This window comes from Rousettus aegyptiacus, unplaced genomic scaffold (genome assembly GCF_014176215.1).
Source record: "Rousettus aegyptiacus isolate mRouAeg1 unplaced genomic scaffold, mRouAeg1.p scaffold_m13_p_1, whole genome shotgun sequence".
In the NCBI taxonomy this organism is placed as follows: domain Eukaryota; kingdom Metazoa; phylum Chordata; class Mammalia; order Chiroptera; family Pteropodidae; genus Rousettus; species Rousettus aegyptiacus.
In genome coordinates this window covers 126,595,426-126,609,442 of record NW_023416284.1, presented here as the reverse complement: position 1 = coordinate 126,609,442, position 14,017 = coordinate 126,595,426, and the positions used below count along the sequence as shown (strand labels likewise).

General features: G+C 38.2%; 2 protein-coding genes across 5 annotated transcripts in view; one reads left to right on the top strand and one right to left on the bottom strand.

Annotated features, from left to right (window-relative positions):
- Positions 1-8,052, top strand: part of ME1 (malic enzyme 1) — a 143,274-nt gene extending 135,222 nt beyond the window's left edge. Inside the window, exons 13-14 of the mRNA XM_016118648.2 lie at positions 5,006-5,104; positions 7,536-8,052. Coding sequence (XP_015974134.2) covers positions 5,006-5,104; positions 7,536-7,706 — 270 coding nt within the window. The 3' untranslated portion in view covers positions 7,707-8,052. The remainder of the gene's footprint in view (positions 1-5,005; positions 5,105-7,535) is intronic.
- Positions 8,053-10,819: 2,767 nt separating this feature from the next.
- RWDD2A (RWD domain containing 2A) lies at positions 10,820-14,002 on the bottom strand. Of its 4 annotated transcripts, none has more exons than XM_016118647.2 (3): positions 13,980-14,002; positions 12,756-13,093; positions 10,820-11,754 (listed from the first exon to the last, which is right to left on the bottom strand). In XM_016118647.2, exons 2-3 carry the CDS (start codon positions 12,957-12,959, stop codon positions 11,077-11,079), a joined length of 882 nt encoding a protein of 293 aa, XP_015974133.1. In that variant the 5' UTR covers positions 12,960-13,093; positions 13,980-14,002; the 3' UTR covers positions 10,820-11,076. The 4 variants fall into 4 exon arrangements, with proteins under 4 accessions (XP_015974133.1, XP_015974132.1, XP_015974130.1 ...); XM_016118646.2 differs by having other exon boundaries at positions 13,869-13,993; XM_016118644.2 differs by lacking the exon at positions 13,980-14,002 and adding an exon at positions 13,755-13,970.
- Positions 14,003-14,017: the final 15 nt, after the last annotated feature.

Below are 14,017 nucleotides of genomic sequence, written 5' to 3'. Positions count from 1 at the left end.
TGTAGAAAACACAAACCACTCTGGTATCTTAAGTAGAAAGGAAATTAAAACTGGGAATTAAGTGTTTATAGAGTCATTAAAAAGATAGAGGTGGGTTCTAGTGTGGGCCTTCAGGAAAGATTCTCAGAACATCACAGAGCATACCCACTAAGCAAGCTCTTCTAAGCTGCTGTTGAGAACTGTGAAAGACCCGAAATTTTACCCTATTTGTAAGCTCATGAAGTTAGCCTGCCACAATTTCATAAATGCTGGCAAAAGATACAAGATTGTTAGAGACAAAGGACTTTATTACGTATGGCGCAAGAGGTAACATGAACTTCACGTTCCTATCAGTTCCCCTTGGCCCCTTTTCCTCAGAGAGATGATATAATGATTGGACACATATTTGTAAAATATGAGCTTTGACAATCAGCATGTACTCCTGGTTGATATCACATTTGAAGACGATACAATTCATGAATAAGAAATTTGAGTGAATTTCTTTTCTTAAAATAAACCACTGTAAGACATCATAACTGAACTGAAGCAAATAACAATTGATTATTCAAATATTTCATCATACAAACATGCTACTCTTTCTATTGTGAGGAGGAACTCTAAAAATATTGACAAAGATTCTTATTTTGTGATGTGATCTAAAGGAGTGTAATCTCAATGCACTTAGCCTCATTCTGTAAGAACAGATGTCTGGAAGCTATAATGTTCTTCTTTCTCGTTCGTCACTGCATTAAAAGCGTGACAGCTAATGTCTCAGAGTGTCCTTAACTCAAAAAGTCCTGTTAAACATAAGTAGATATCTATTGACTAAAGAAGCTTTTCAAAGTTGTTACATTAAGGAAAATGTAATCATTATCTTCTATAGCAGACCATCATTAAAAAAAAAAAATTTTATTCATAGTGGGCAGTGTTTTCTAAATAACTCCAGCACCCTCTAGTGACAAAATTCATGTAAAAAAAAAAAAACATTTTTCCATTTACTATCCAGGTAAAGTAATACAAAAAAACTTTGAAGAAAAAATAATAAAATATGTTGATGTCAGTAGAGTTATTCCTATCATAACTAGTGATCTCTCTGGCTAAATCTTTTAGCTTTTCCACTGGTTTTCTTTTAGGCTTCAATACAATATTTTTGTTTTTCATACCACCTCATTGTTTTCCTTGTCTCCTTTACGTGTCTCTATTAACTATGAGCTTTTTTTCTAGCATTTTTTAATCCTTTTTTCCTTCTCCTTTTCCTTTGCTTTCAGAGCAATCCATTCTCTTGTTTCCATTATCTTCATTCTAAAGTGGTCAAATCTGTGTACATCTCTATCTGTGTACATCTCTATATCTCCAGTTACCTGATGGATATTTCCACAGAAGTGCCTTGCTGTTTCCTTAAACACAAGGTGTAAAATTATATTTCTCATCTTCCTTTGCCCTCAATATTTGCATTTCTATTAGTGACACCTCCTTTCGAAGCCAGCATCCATCAAAGCTTAGAAGCCAGACATTCTTTTCATTCTCCCTCATCTCAAAACTTCCAAACTCATCATGCATATACATACTGTGTAAATATTCTATTTTCCTGCCTGGAAAATTCAGAAAATTGTTCCCAACCTATCTAAGCCTATCCTTCAGGTCACTACTAAGTCCCACTTCATCCTCGAATCCTTTTGTGACTACTAGGGCTCATCTTAATCTTTCTCCTTAGTTAGTCCTGGCTGTATTCATCAAACACATTGAAATTTAATTTCATTCCTAGTTGTATTATGCTCTTGAGAGCTTCATGTTTTAAACAGTTAAGTGTTGCTTTATAATTATATTGTAACTTATCTTTTTTAAAAAAATAAACAGAGAGACTTCCATGTACTTCTTTCAAAATGCCAGGCGCACCTAGCACAATTCTAAAGCACAAAGCAGGAAGTTAAGAAATACTTATTGAAAAAAATAGAACTAGTCATATATCATAGCAAGAATAAATACAGTACCACAGACATTCACTGCTAGAAGGCTCCCAAAAGAAGAAAGTCCTTGTCTAGAGCATATTTTGTAGTTAACAAAAGTAACATGCAGGAGATCTAGGTCATTTTTTTTTTTGTTTGACAGCTCTAAATTTAATAACTGTTAAGATTATAAAAATACTAGTCAGTTATCTTATGAATCAGAAATCTCATGAATTAACACCAGTCCCAAAGACTGTTCCTGGACACTTTTATATCACACAGAGTTTTGGCTTTCCTGGTACTCTGGACCGTCTTCTGGACCTCTGATGAGAACACTCAGTGCTCTCCTGGGTCAGCCCTCCTGGCGAAGCACGGTTTGTACAACAGCCTGGGAGCTGACTCCTCCCCTTTTTCCCACATCTGGGAGGCGAACCTTGGCTTCCTATCCTCACCACTCCTCCTGAATTGCCTGCTTTGTGCCCTCTTATCAACCTTGCCCCATTCGTTTCTAATATCTCCCAGAAGACACTAGAGATGATTCACCACGGACAACAGCATATGGAGGAAACTTTGATTCTTTGTCACTGGGTAACTGAAAATCCAGTTACCATAACATTGTCAAAATGAAACAAAGAGAGATTATTTGAAAGTGGGCAACAATGTAGTTAGAGACACCAATAGCATATCAAAAGCAGCAAAGAGTTTCAAAATAATGAGTCAGTACTCAGGCATCTTCTGACTTTCCCCAGTCTCTTTAAAATGATGTTGTGTAACATTCTAGAGGAGGGGGAAAACCAATGATGTTGAATACCAGCAATGTGCTAGTGGTGATAGGAACAATATATGTATTATTTCATATAAACCATTGAAAAAATTTGAAGTTGATAGGTTACATAACTTGTGTCCACATCAACTAGCTAATAAGCTGTTATGTTATAGAACTAGATCTGACCCCGAAAGCTATTTTACTTCCACTCTGCCATGCTGGCCACCTATCCTTTTTAAATGAAATAGCTAAGATTTATTTTATACTTATATTTACTAGATAGTGTGGTAAATCTTCAAATTTATTTATTTCATTTAATCCTATGAATTAAGAATTATTATTAGCTTTACATCACCAAAGAGGAAACCGGGTAGAAATTTGCCTTCTTCCAGCCCCAACCCCTGCCTAAATATACTTGTACAGAAGTCCTCAGTCACCCATAGGACTTAACCCAAACTACTTAATTTGCATTAACAGTGCTCCAGTCCTTATATCTCCACACGGATCTTCTGCTCCCCCAGATCAGGACATTTGGGCTCACTGAATCCAGCTCACACATCTCTGCATTTGGTCTGACTCTGACTTCTTTCTGGAATGCCCACGCCTTTTCCTGTTTGACTCCTAGCTTTCCTTCAATTCCATCCTCAAGCCCCTCTACTATTCCTCTGGATTTCTTAACATTCATTTCATTTTTTAGACAAGGCCATCTTCTCTTTCAGAATTCTTTTTCTTCTTCTACCTTTTGATCTTACTAAATTATATATCTGTCAAGGGTAGGAACTGCTTTTCAACTTCTCTGTAATGTTATGTCTTTCATATTTGCTGATGGCAACAAAACAATATTTCAGAAATAATGTCATTAAAAAAATCTAAAAGATATTAAAGATGCTGAAAAATAAGTATTTGATTATTCAGCATATCTCAAATGAGGAAGGTTTTCTACCTCCTCTCTGTATTCATAGTTCTATTAAATAAAGACTCAGGTATACATACTGGTTTAGACGCCCCCCTCCCTCCTGAAAGACTTAATCAGAGTCTTAAAGCTAAAGGGAACTTTAAGGTTGCTGCATCCACCTCTGTGCCCTAGTAATTTCAATAAATAACTCAGCACTATTATATATACGTATATAATATGTAATACACACGCACACAGTATTTTATTGTCGAACCACTTGTAAGCAACTTAGAGCTATGCCCCTTAATCCCTAACTATTTCAGGACATTTTCTTATATGATTAATGTATATTGTTACCAATTCAGGAACTTTGACGTTAGATAGTAGTTATCTAATGTACAGTCCAAATTCCATTTTTACCAATTATCCATTAAAAAAAGACCTTTACAGCCTCTAGACTAATTTTTTAATCTGCAAGAATATTTGTCTTTTTGTTTCTTTTATGACATTGACATTTTGGAGAGTACAGGCCAGTTATTTTTTACAGTGTTCCTCAATTATCTGATTGTTTCCTCATGATTTAATTCAAATAGTGTGGTTTGTTAGGAGCACTGTGTGCCTGATAACTGTCTCCTTCTAGTGCATCACATTAGGAGGCACAGAACATCAATTTGTCTCATTTTTTAAAACCACTTTATTGAGGTATGATTAACATACAAAAAGCGGTACATACATACTTATGTACTTGATGAGTTTAGAGATAAGTATATACCTGTGAAACCATTAGCACAGTTTATGCCATAAACAAATCCACTGCTTGTAAAGGTTTTTCCTGCCCTCTTTATTATTAATATTTTGTTGTTATGATAAGAACACTTAACATAAGATCTGCCTTCTTAGCAAATATACACTCTTCGATTTAGAAATAGGGAGTGGTTTGGGGGCACCAAATGCTAGTTAGATGATTCAGGTAATCTGAAATCTGCATAAAATTAAAATCCTACTTTTCAGCCTACTGTTTTACCTCCTGTGAGCTGGGAGTAATGGCATGGTCAGTCTTGGATGCCTCCTCTCCTTACCTGTCAGGCTCCTTTACCATCATTTCTATCATCCTCTAACTTTCTTATTCCTTTTTCTCCCCTTCCTCTAATGGATGAAATAGGAAAGCTGCTAGCATTTCACAGTACAGTAGAAAAGGAACTGGATTAAGAAGAAACCCATTCTTTTCCCATCTTTCTCGCTAATAATGTGACTCCATGAATTACTAAGCCTCTCTGGGCTCAGTTTTTCCATCGATAAAAGAGGGAGATGAAATTAGATGGTCACATTAATGTGATCTGCTTCTACTCATGACTGAATATGTGATGTGAACTATAAATATTTTTTCTTTCTTTCTTTCTTTTTTTTTTTTTTTTTAAGGTTATAGCTCAGCAAGTGTCAGATAAACACTTGGAAGAGGGCCGTCTTTATCCTCCTTTGAACACCATTAGAGAGATTTCTCTGAAAATTGCAGCAAAGGTAAAACCACTCTTATTTAACCTGATTATATTTTCTTGCTTCTGTTGCTAAGCATGCATTTTTAGGTCTTAAAAATCTACTGCTTTTGTCAGCTTATTATGTCAGAAAGCACAGTGCCTTGGCAGAACTTGGGAACCATGTTTGATCCTTAGGAGTGGAAGAATTGAGCTGAATCTTTACTTTATCATTCTTTTCCTCTCTCATAATTTAAGTAATTAGGATTTCCTTTCAGCTAGGTTTCCTCCACTTTACCTTTTTTTTTTAGTTAGTGTTTTCTATATTGCACTTAGGATAGTCACCAAAATATTACAGAAGTGGTAGAGTAACATTTAGACCTTGAACAACCTGCCTTATCCATGTCTCCATGGCATGGCATCTTAAGGATCACAACTGATAACACTGGGAAGAAGGCAAAGCAATGAGGGCAAAGAACTCAAAGGCACTGGGGTGGGAGGAGCTTAAAGGAATCAGCCAGGAAGAACCTAAAGGCGGGAAAATTTTCTGTAACTAAGATGAGAGATACAGTGACTTTTTGTTTTGCAATATAGTTATATTAGTTTACTAGGGCTGCCATAACAAAATACCACAGACTGGGTGACTTAAAAACAAAAATTTATTTTCTCACAGTTCTGGAGGCTAGAAATCTGAGACTAAGGGGTAGGCAGGTCTGGTTTCTTCAGCGGCTTTTGTCCTTGGCTTATAGATGGCTGCCTTCTCTCCACATCCTCATGCGATCTTTTCTTCATACATGCACATCCCACATTTTTATGTGTTCACATTTACTGTTCTTATAAGGATACTAGTCGACTTGGGTTCGGGCCCAGTGGAATGACCTCATTTTAACTGAATTAACTCTTAAAGGCCCTATCTCCAAATGCAGTCACACTCTGAGGTACTGGGGGTTAAGGCTTCAACATTTTGAGGGGACATAGTTTAGTCATAATAGTAGTTATATATTTAAACTAGGGCTTATCAACCTCAGCACTTGGGTGTTGTAGGATGTTTAGGGGCATCCCTGGCCTTTTCCCACTAGATACCAGTAACCTCTTCACAGTTACGACAACCAAAAATGTTTCCAGACATTGCCAAGTATTACCTGAGAGACAAAATTGTTCCTAGTTGAAAGTCGAAACTCTTAGTTTATCAAAACAACACCATTTAGGATTCATATATCATCTATGTCTTGTTAATTGAGGGTAAATGCTTCAAAACCAAATAATCCTTCAAAAAATATAATCAACTTGATTATTTATCTATGAAAGAGTGTGCTCATACTTTCTCCTAATTTGTGGCTAATAGTTTTTAACTAGTTTCAATTATTAATGTACCAAATGGCATATTATCATTTCAAGTTCACTTTGAAGATTTTAATGAAAAGGAGTTAACATCTGATTAGAGAAGAAAGTAAGTAAGTAAGGGACAACAAGAGAGTACAAAAGAACTCAGATGTTACTCCTAGAATAATGAAAGAATCTGAGCCTATAGACAGAAATTGGAAATTATGTCTAAGAATCAACTTCAGAGAGTAAGATGGAGTGATTAATTTTGACAAGAAAGTAGAGGAAGAGAGGACATTTGAAGATAAAGAGGAGATAGTTTGACTTGATGAAGAGGAAAATTGAAATAGTTTTCTCTAAGTAGTTGGAATTTTCTCTGTAGAGTAATGAGAGTCAAATGGAGATGACAGGGGAAGGTTTGAAATGGCCTTGTGGGAAATATGAGAGGAAGTTTGTTTTTTTTTTTTTTTTTTTTTTTTTTTTTTTAAGGAGGTTAGAAGCATAAAATGCAACCACATAGGTCCAAGTAAGATTAGGAAAAGTAGGAGATTATAGCCATGAAAGAAGAAAGCCAGCACTGAGGATTCCCTAGTCTGGGGACTAGAATGGCCAGTGTGACACAAAGATACGGAAACAAAAGATTCTGTGATACTGGGAAGGAGCATTGAAACTGCCCATGGAGTCCTGCCGATTAGGTGAGCAGGGTCAAGAGACTCTGGGAGAAATATAAAGATTTGTAAGAGGCTGTGGTTAGAATAGGGATTGCTAAAACTACAAGATGTCGAGTGCAAACTTAGCAGAAATATTAAGATATTTAGTTCAGGTTCATTTTCAGTCAGGTCATTTCAAGACTTTTGCCATTGTCTTATCTGAGAAATCCTGATTTGATCACCCTTGAATAAATCTCTAGCATTTCGTACTTTCCTTTGTTGCTAATATCATATTTTCCTCTTGGCATATGGTTTATAATTGCATTTTCATTTTATGTTTTCTTTGTGTATGTGTGCTTTTATTATAATACAATTTATTTTTTTTTTAAAACAGACAAGATATAAGATGTAAATTAACTTTTTTGGAACAGATAAAAACTTTTAATATGTGCTCACCATCACCTCTATTCATTAAAATAACTAATATTCTTTTCTTATTTCTAGATTGTGAAAGATGCATATCAAGAAAAGACAGCCACAGTTTATCCTGAACCCCAGAACAAGGAAGAATTTGTTCGTTCTCAGATGTATAGCACTGATTATGACCAGGTTCTACCTGATTGTTATTCTTGGCCTGAAGAGGCCCAGAAAATACAGACCAAACTTGACCATTAGCCTAATAGCAGACATTTCTAACTCCATTAATGAGATCTTGAAGTCTTTTGTAATTTTTAAAGATTAGAATCTTTTATAATGATTTATAATATGCTAGGTTAAGATAATTTTACTTACAAAATCTAAAATATTATGGAAGAACATTAATATACTTTAGGATAAATATCACACTAACAGTTTTGCTTCATTTGCTTTCTGATTATTTATGGTTTCTATCTTATTTTGCCCAAGTTCTCTTTAAAAGCTGTTATACCTACTACTGAGAAATTCATCATGTTTATATAGGGAACTAATGGGAAGACCAAAATGAGTAATAAATTGATATGATTAAAATTAAAACCCATAATTCTTTTGTTGACCATTTTGTTAAAAATCTACTTAAAAAAAATAAAAACAGAAATGAATTTAAGCATAGATTAACTTTTTCTAAAAAGAGAAACACTTTTTCTAAAAATAGAAACTCTTTGTTGCCTAGAGAAAAGTACTTCTCAGGTACTTTTATTCCAATCTTAGATTGTATTTGTGTGTGTGTGTGTGTGTGTGTGTGTGTGTGTGTGTGTGTGTGTGTTGTGTGCGTGTGCATGCATGTGTGCAACCAAATTCTAACATTTCTAAAAAAGATCATTGCAGTTTATAATGCCTTATGCAGCCCTAGATTTTAATATTCTTTAACCATTGTTACATCTTATTATCACCTTGCCTCAGTCAGAATCTCTTTTAACAGCACCTTTCTTTCCCCCTAAGTGCCCTGTCCTTCCTCTCCACATTACTGTTGGGGGCCTTTGCAGACTGTGGCTCCCATCCTGAGGTTGAGATAGGTACTTTCAGTTCAGCACAGCTTGAGCAATGGAAATTGCTGAGAGGAGAGTAGGTAAGCTCCTTGAGGAAAGGCTGTCTGTGGAGTCAGCCCCTGAGGACAAGGAAGTCCGGGGTAAGGAGCAAGAGTATGGTTCCCAGGCAAGCTGGTTCCCACCTGAGTGGCCTGTTCTAATGCCCCCTCGATTCGCTCAGGTTTCAGTTCATATACAGTGAACTTATTCTGAAATTTGTATTGAGACTGATTCTGACTTTCAAGAAGAAAAGGGCAGATATTGAGTGGCTCAAAGGAGCAGTTGAACACCCAAGCACAGGAACAAGGGCAGCACTATGGGTCTAATCTCTACGTGTGGTTTAGGCACATATGAAGCAGCAGGAGCTCAAAGGGAGACTAGCAGTGATACTAATCACTTCTCTCAAACCATATAGGGGAGGAGTAGTTCCCCAAAGTTTGTGTGTGTGTGTGTTTAGGGGGGTGTGATGAGAGGGTGCTATGTGTTCATATCAAGCTGAGCAAACAAAACCAGCAATCTACCATACATATGCAGCTTAGCTTTGAATTATGAAATATGTGTATTTTTTCCTAAAAAATCTATACTTCTCCCATAATTAATACCTATTATTAGTGTTTCTGATAGGAATAAAGAATTGCTGTATGCTCATATGGGCTTGTAAAAGTAAGTTCTGAAATATCAGAACTAGCTCAAGAAGCAGGAAAGAGTTCATAAACTAACATTTCTTTCATTTGAGTTTTGTAAATAATCTTTTTTTTTGTTTCAGTTTTTAGTTCTTTAAGCTTGTTTATCTTTCTGCTACTTTTGCCTATTTAATTGTAGGGGAAAAAAAACCTCTATGAGTGGTTTAGGCACATGTTAGGTAGATGGCACGTACTGTCTCATTTCAAAGGAAAAAAATGAATGGAGGTACATCTGTTTAGAGCCTAAAAACTCTTGAATGTTAATTATGCTTACTGGTCTTGGGGAGATCATGTAGGAAAATGACTCCTATACTACATTGCTTATAGTCCAAGTAAGTCCTATTCCTTTCCTTTGTTTATAAGTAAAATGTAAGGCCCCAGTTTGAGTTCCAGCCATATCCAATGCTAGGATAGTACAAATGGGCAAGCTGGAAGATCTGGCAAGATGGGCCCACGACAGAGCTGAGTTGTGGCATGAAAGGAAACTCATTCTGAACTAAGAGCACAAGCAAGATAGTGTAGACCCCGTTCAAAGGCCTCGAGGTCAGGAGAGTCGCTTAGTGCTGGGTCTACTATTCCATATGTCCTTGCCCAGCCCAAGGACACGTGTCTGCATCATAGATACAGTAAAACCAGAATGTACTGTTTCATCAAAAAATCTGTAAGCTCCCCAGTGCACACAGCAATTGTCATCCAACAAAGTATCACAAAATGGGGAGAGAGGCATTCCTGTCCAAGTGACCAAATCTCAGCACCAGCTTGGGCATCTTGAGGGTACAGGGCATCAGCAGGTATCTGGGATCCAGCAGAAATATGAAATGCTCCCTGAGAGAGGGCAGTAGTGGGCAGAGAGGGATTATGGAAACCAGAAAAGGCTGCAGAGGCAGCTTAGGACACCCCTTAAAAAGGGTGAGACTCCCAGAAATTCTTGGGGAGGGGTATTTGTCATGAAAAGGTTTGGTAAGTGCTCCTTTAATAAGGATTATCATTAAAATAAACTCTCATTTTGAAAAAGACTAGTGGAACCTGTGGAGCTTACAACTTTCCGAAGAGATGGCAGTGACTTATCTCGCAATTGTAGAGCTTGATTTTTTTTCTCCCATTAAGGGGATGGGAGAAAATCCCCAGAGCCAGAGCCATCCCCAGCACTCTTGCCTTGCACCTGCGCAAAGGTTGCCAGTTTGCATTACCTGTGGAGCACTTCGTAGACAAGAAACCGTATCATTTTTTGTGGATAAGAACTGAAAAATTTTGGTATCATTATCCTTAGTATCACTGATCAACAGATGTAAGCAGCCAAAGAACAGGTGTCATCTCCATTACTCCTAAGACTTCATTACTATGATTCTTTGCCATTAGTTAAGATCTAGTCTTACTAAAATAAAAAGAAAACGCAATAGGGGGTTTAACATAAAATAAGAAATGTAGTAAACTTCCTGTTTTTGTTCTCATTTTACACTTGATTTGGAGTTCATCTCCAATAATTAAAGAAAATGTGATGTGTCGTCTGTGTGCTAGCATCATGAAAGAGATGTTATTCTTTTTATGAATTTAGGGCTGCAGTTTGAATACTGACATTAACTATAGGCTTTGACTCCTCTTTAATCAAATCAGCTTCACCAGTTAAACTGTTTTATTAATTTACAATTAAATAGTTTTCAGTTAACACAAGAACGTAGAGATAACATCACATTTGCACTGTTACAAAGTTAAAGGCCTATGTGTTTCATTACCAGGTAAAATTCTGGAGCTAGGTTTCTCACAGAGGACACTAAACAGCCACCAGTCTTTTTATTTTGGTTTTATTAACAGAGATACTGATTAGTGAAACATAAGCATAGGCCTTTTAATAGCTTCCTAGGAGTCTGAACTTTTGCTTTCAATTCCAAATAATATTTGGAAGACATGCTCACTTTTGTGTTTTTTTAGAAATTCTAAGAACTGGCCCAGATTCATATGATAGTCATTCCTTAATCCATAGTCACCATGGGCCTCAAGGAGTAATTCTTCAAAAGAATGGAACAGGCGCAGATCCTCCCCATTTCCTTCTGTTTCAATACTTTCAGCATGCTTACAGGAAATGTGTTTCCAATTGGGATACCTAATTGTATGCCAGAATTCCTCACAATGCTCTTTGAAGCCTTCCACACAGATTATACCAGGCTTTCCTGTCATGCAAAATCCAGTCACATCTAACCTTTTCCCAGCATCCAAAATCTTCTTCCTTAGGTCCTGCTGATAGATATGGTGGCTGTAGATCCACATTCGGAGGAATGTGTTCTTGACTGGCTTTGCTTGTGCAGATGGTTCATAAAGGAGCTTTCTGTTCAGAAAATAGGAGGAACTGTTATCCTGTAACCACTGGATTGCTGCACATACACAGAGCTCACCTGGATCAAAAGTCCCTATATAAGAAGTGAGACCTTTGTTCAGAAGCAATTGCTGTTGTCTGTCAAGTTCAGATGACCGTCCAAACAGCTGCAATGCTACGTAGGGGTAGCTGTGAGGCATGGTTACTTGCAAATCAATTTTCACCTTAAAATGAAAATCAAATAGATTTAAGTACCATAAAATCACAAGCTAGTTTATCAATGGCAACTGCATGATTTTCATAAATATAACAGCTATTGCTACTTTGAAGTACCAGCTATGTGCCAGACACTATACTAAGTATTTAACAAACACACTATCCCTTTCATTTATGCATTCACATCAAACACCTAACCATATGCTAGTTATTTTATGCTAGAATAAAGAAGTGAAGACACTAGTTCTGCCCTTTATGAAGCCTAGAGCCTAGGGAAGGAGACAGACATTAAACAAATCATTAAACATAACAAGTATAATTTCAGTGGTGAGAAGCATTACCATGGAAAAATACAGGGATCCACTGAAATGCGTCACCAGAGAGACTGAATCCATTCTGGGGAACCAGGAAGCCTTCTCTAAGGCAATGACAACTGAAGAATGAGTAGGAAAAAACAAGAAGAGTGGTTCTCAAATGGCTAGTCCCTTTGATACCTATGCTTTGCTAATGTCAGAGATATATGAGTCAAAAGATAAAGATAAATTCATTTTTAGTATTTAAGATTGTCTATCTGTTTTTGTTTTCTGTGTTAGGGTGCCACCAAAGAAACATTCATTTACTCCTGAAAAGCCAGTTTTGCTAAAGGCAATATTTAGATTTGTGGAAGTTATGATATATGTTATAAGATAGTCCATACTATAATAGTTGGGTTGGTGAAAAAAAAAGGATGAGTGTGCATAATAACAATGGTAGTATAAAACTACAAGATGTTTTTAATAAAAATATAGAGCATATTTGTTAAAAAGGTGTGCATATTTATGTAAAATTCAGGATGTTTATTGAAGACAATTTAGAAGGAATCTAATATTTTACATATTTTGCTTTCAAACAAGTAAAGGAAATATGCATCTAGAATATCCTCTATTTCTTTCTTGAATTGAAAGCTCATGTTCCAAGTGTTTCCAAGAAAAACTGGGTACCTGGCAACGAAACAGCTGAGGGCTCTTACCTTGGGTTCCTCAATCTGGAGAGTAATCACAAATTCAATTTTTGGTGGCAACGCCTCCCTTGTGCCTTCCAAATATCTCTTTATATTCGTCAGGGCATTTACATCTTCAAGTTTTACTTCTCCTTGGTTAGGAAACATAGAAAACAGCATTTCCATCTCCAGTATCTGAAGCTGCAGGCATTCTTTCATAGAAGCAGAGGACATGTCGCCTCGAAATCAACCTGCCCAGGACAACTGGAAAGGCCCAGGGCTACTGGGTTTGTTGTCGGTGTCCAGCGAAATTTCCCGAAGTTCCCTTTGTGTGGAAGCAGTTTTGGAGGAATGCTAGGCGCTGAGAACTAAGGGCACAAACAAGGACACATATATTTCTGCTTTATCTCTTGACCCCCAAATCTAGTAAGCACAACATTCCCCAAGACACTTCGTTAAAGTGCAGCGTTCCAGTCTCTTTCCCTCCATTCCGGCTTGCGATCTAGATCCGGGAATTTAGACTTTCAACAAGTGTTCTGAATTATTCGGTTGCAGGTGGTTGGCAAACACCTGCAGACGCTCTACAAGCCTGAATTCTGGGAATGGCAAGGGGCCCAGCTTCCGAATCCCCCTAGGTCCTACGCTTGGCCGAGCCTGACTCTGCAGCAAGGGGTCCGCAGTACCCATGGGGCTGAGGTCTGGGTTCCCCGGCTCTGGGGTCTTTAGGGCCCCACCGACCCCATTGCCAGTTGTCGCCCCTCTGCCCTAGCGCCACGGACCCCTCCTGGGTGGGCCTTTCCGCCTCTCCCGAGAGCCACACCGGCCGGGGGCGGCATCATGGGAGGTCTGGACGACTTGGCTCCATCTGCCTCTGCCCCGAGGGGCCCAGGTTTAGGGGAGGTCTTACAGGTACATAAATAAAATGATGTTTAGTGTGAGCTGAGGCGGGGAGATGGGGAGGGGGCGGCGGCCTGAGAAGATGAACCTCGAGAACCGAGAAGGGGATGCAGGAGGGTGGATGGCGCTTACTGTGGCCGAGGCCACCTTATCAGAGGCCTCAAATCGGGGCCGGTACCCCCCCATCCAGGACCACTAGGATCGACGGCTTCCCTGGAACGCGAGATCTGCCACCCCGAGACCCACATTGGAGGCGGGGCTCTGTAGCTGCCGGCAGCTGTGTTCCGACGGCTCGCGACCCTTGGCCTGCCTCACCCTTCCAGGTCATTCAAAGGAAACAGCCCCAAGCCCGCTCACCGCGCGGATCCGCAGTTCCGCAGGCGCGAGCTGCGCGC

What these genes read in the sequence shown, in the direction of transcription:
- RWDD2A (XM_016118647.2), bottom strand. Translation starts at nt 12,959, where the DNA reads ATGTCCTCTGCTTCTATGAAAGAATGCCTGCAGCTTCAGATACTGGAG. An exon ending in TCCAGATTGAGGAACCCAAG is followed by an intron (nt 11,755 to 12,755) that starts GTAAGAGCCCTC and finishes TTTCATTTTAAG; the next exon opens with GTGAAAATTGATTTGCAAGT.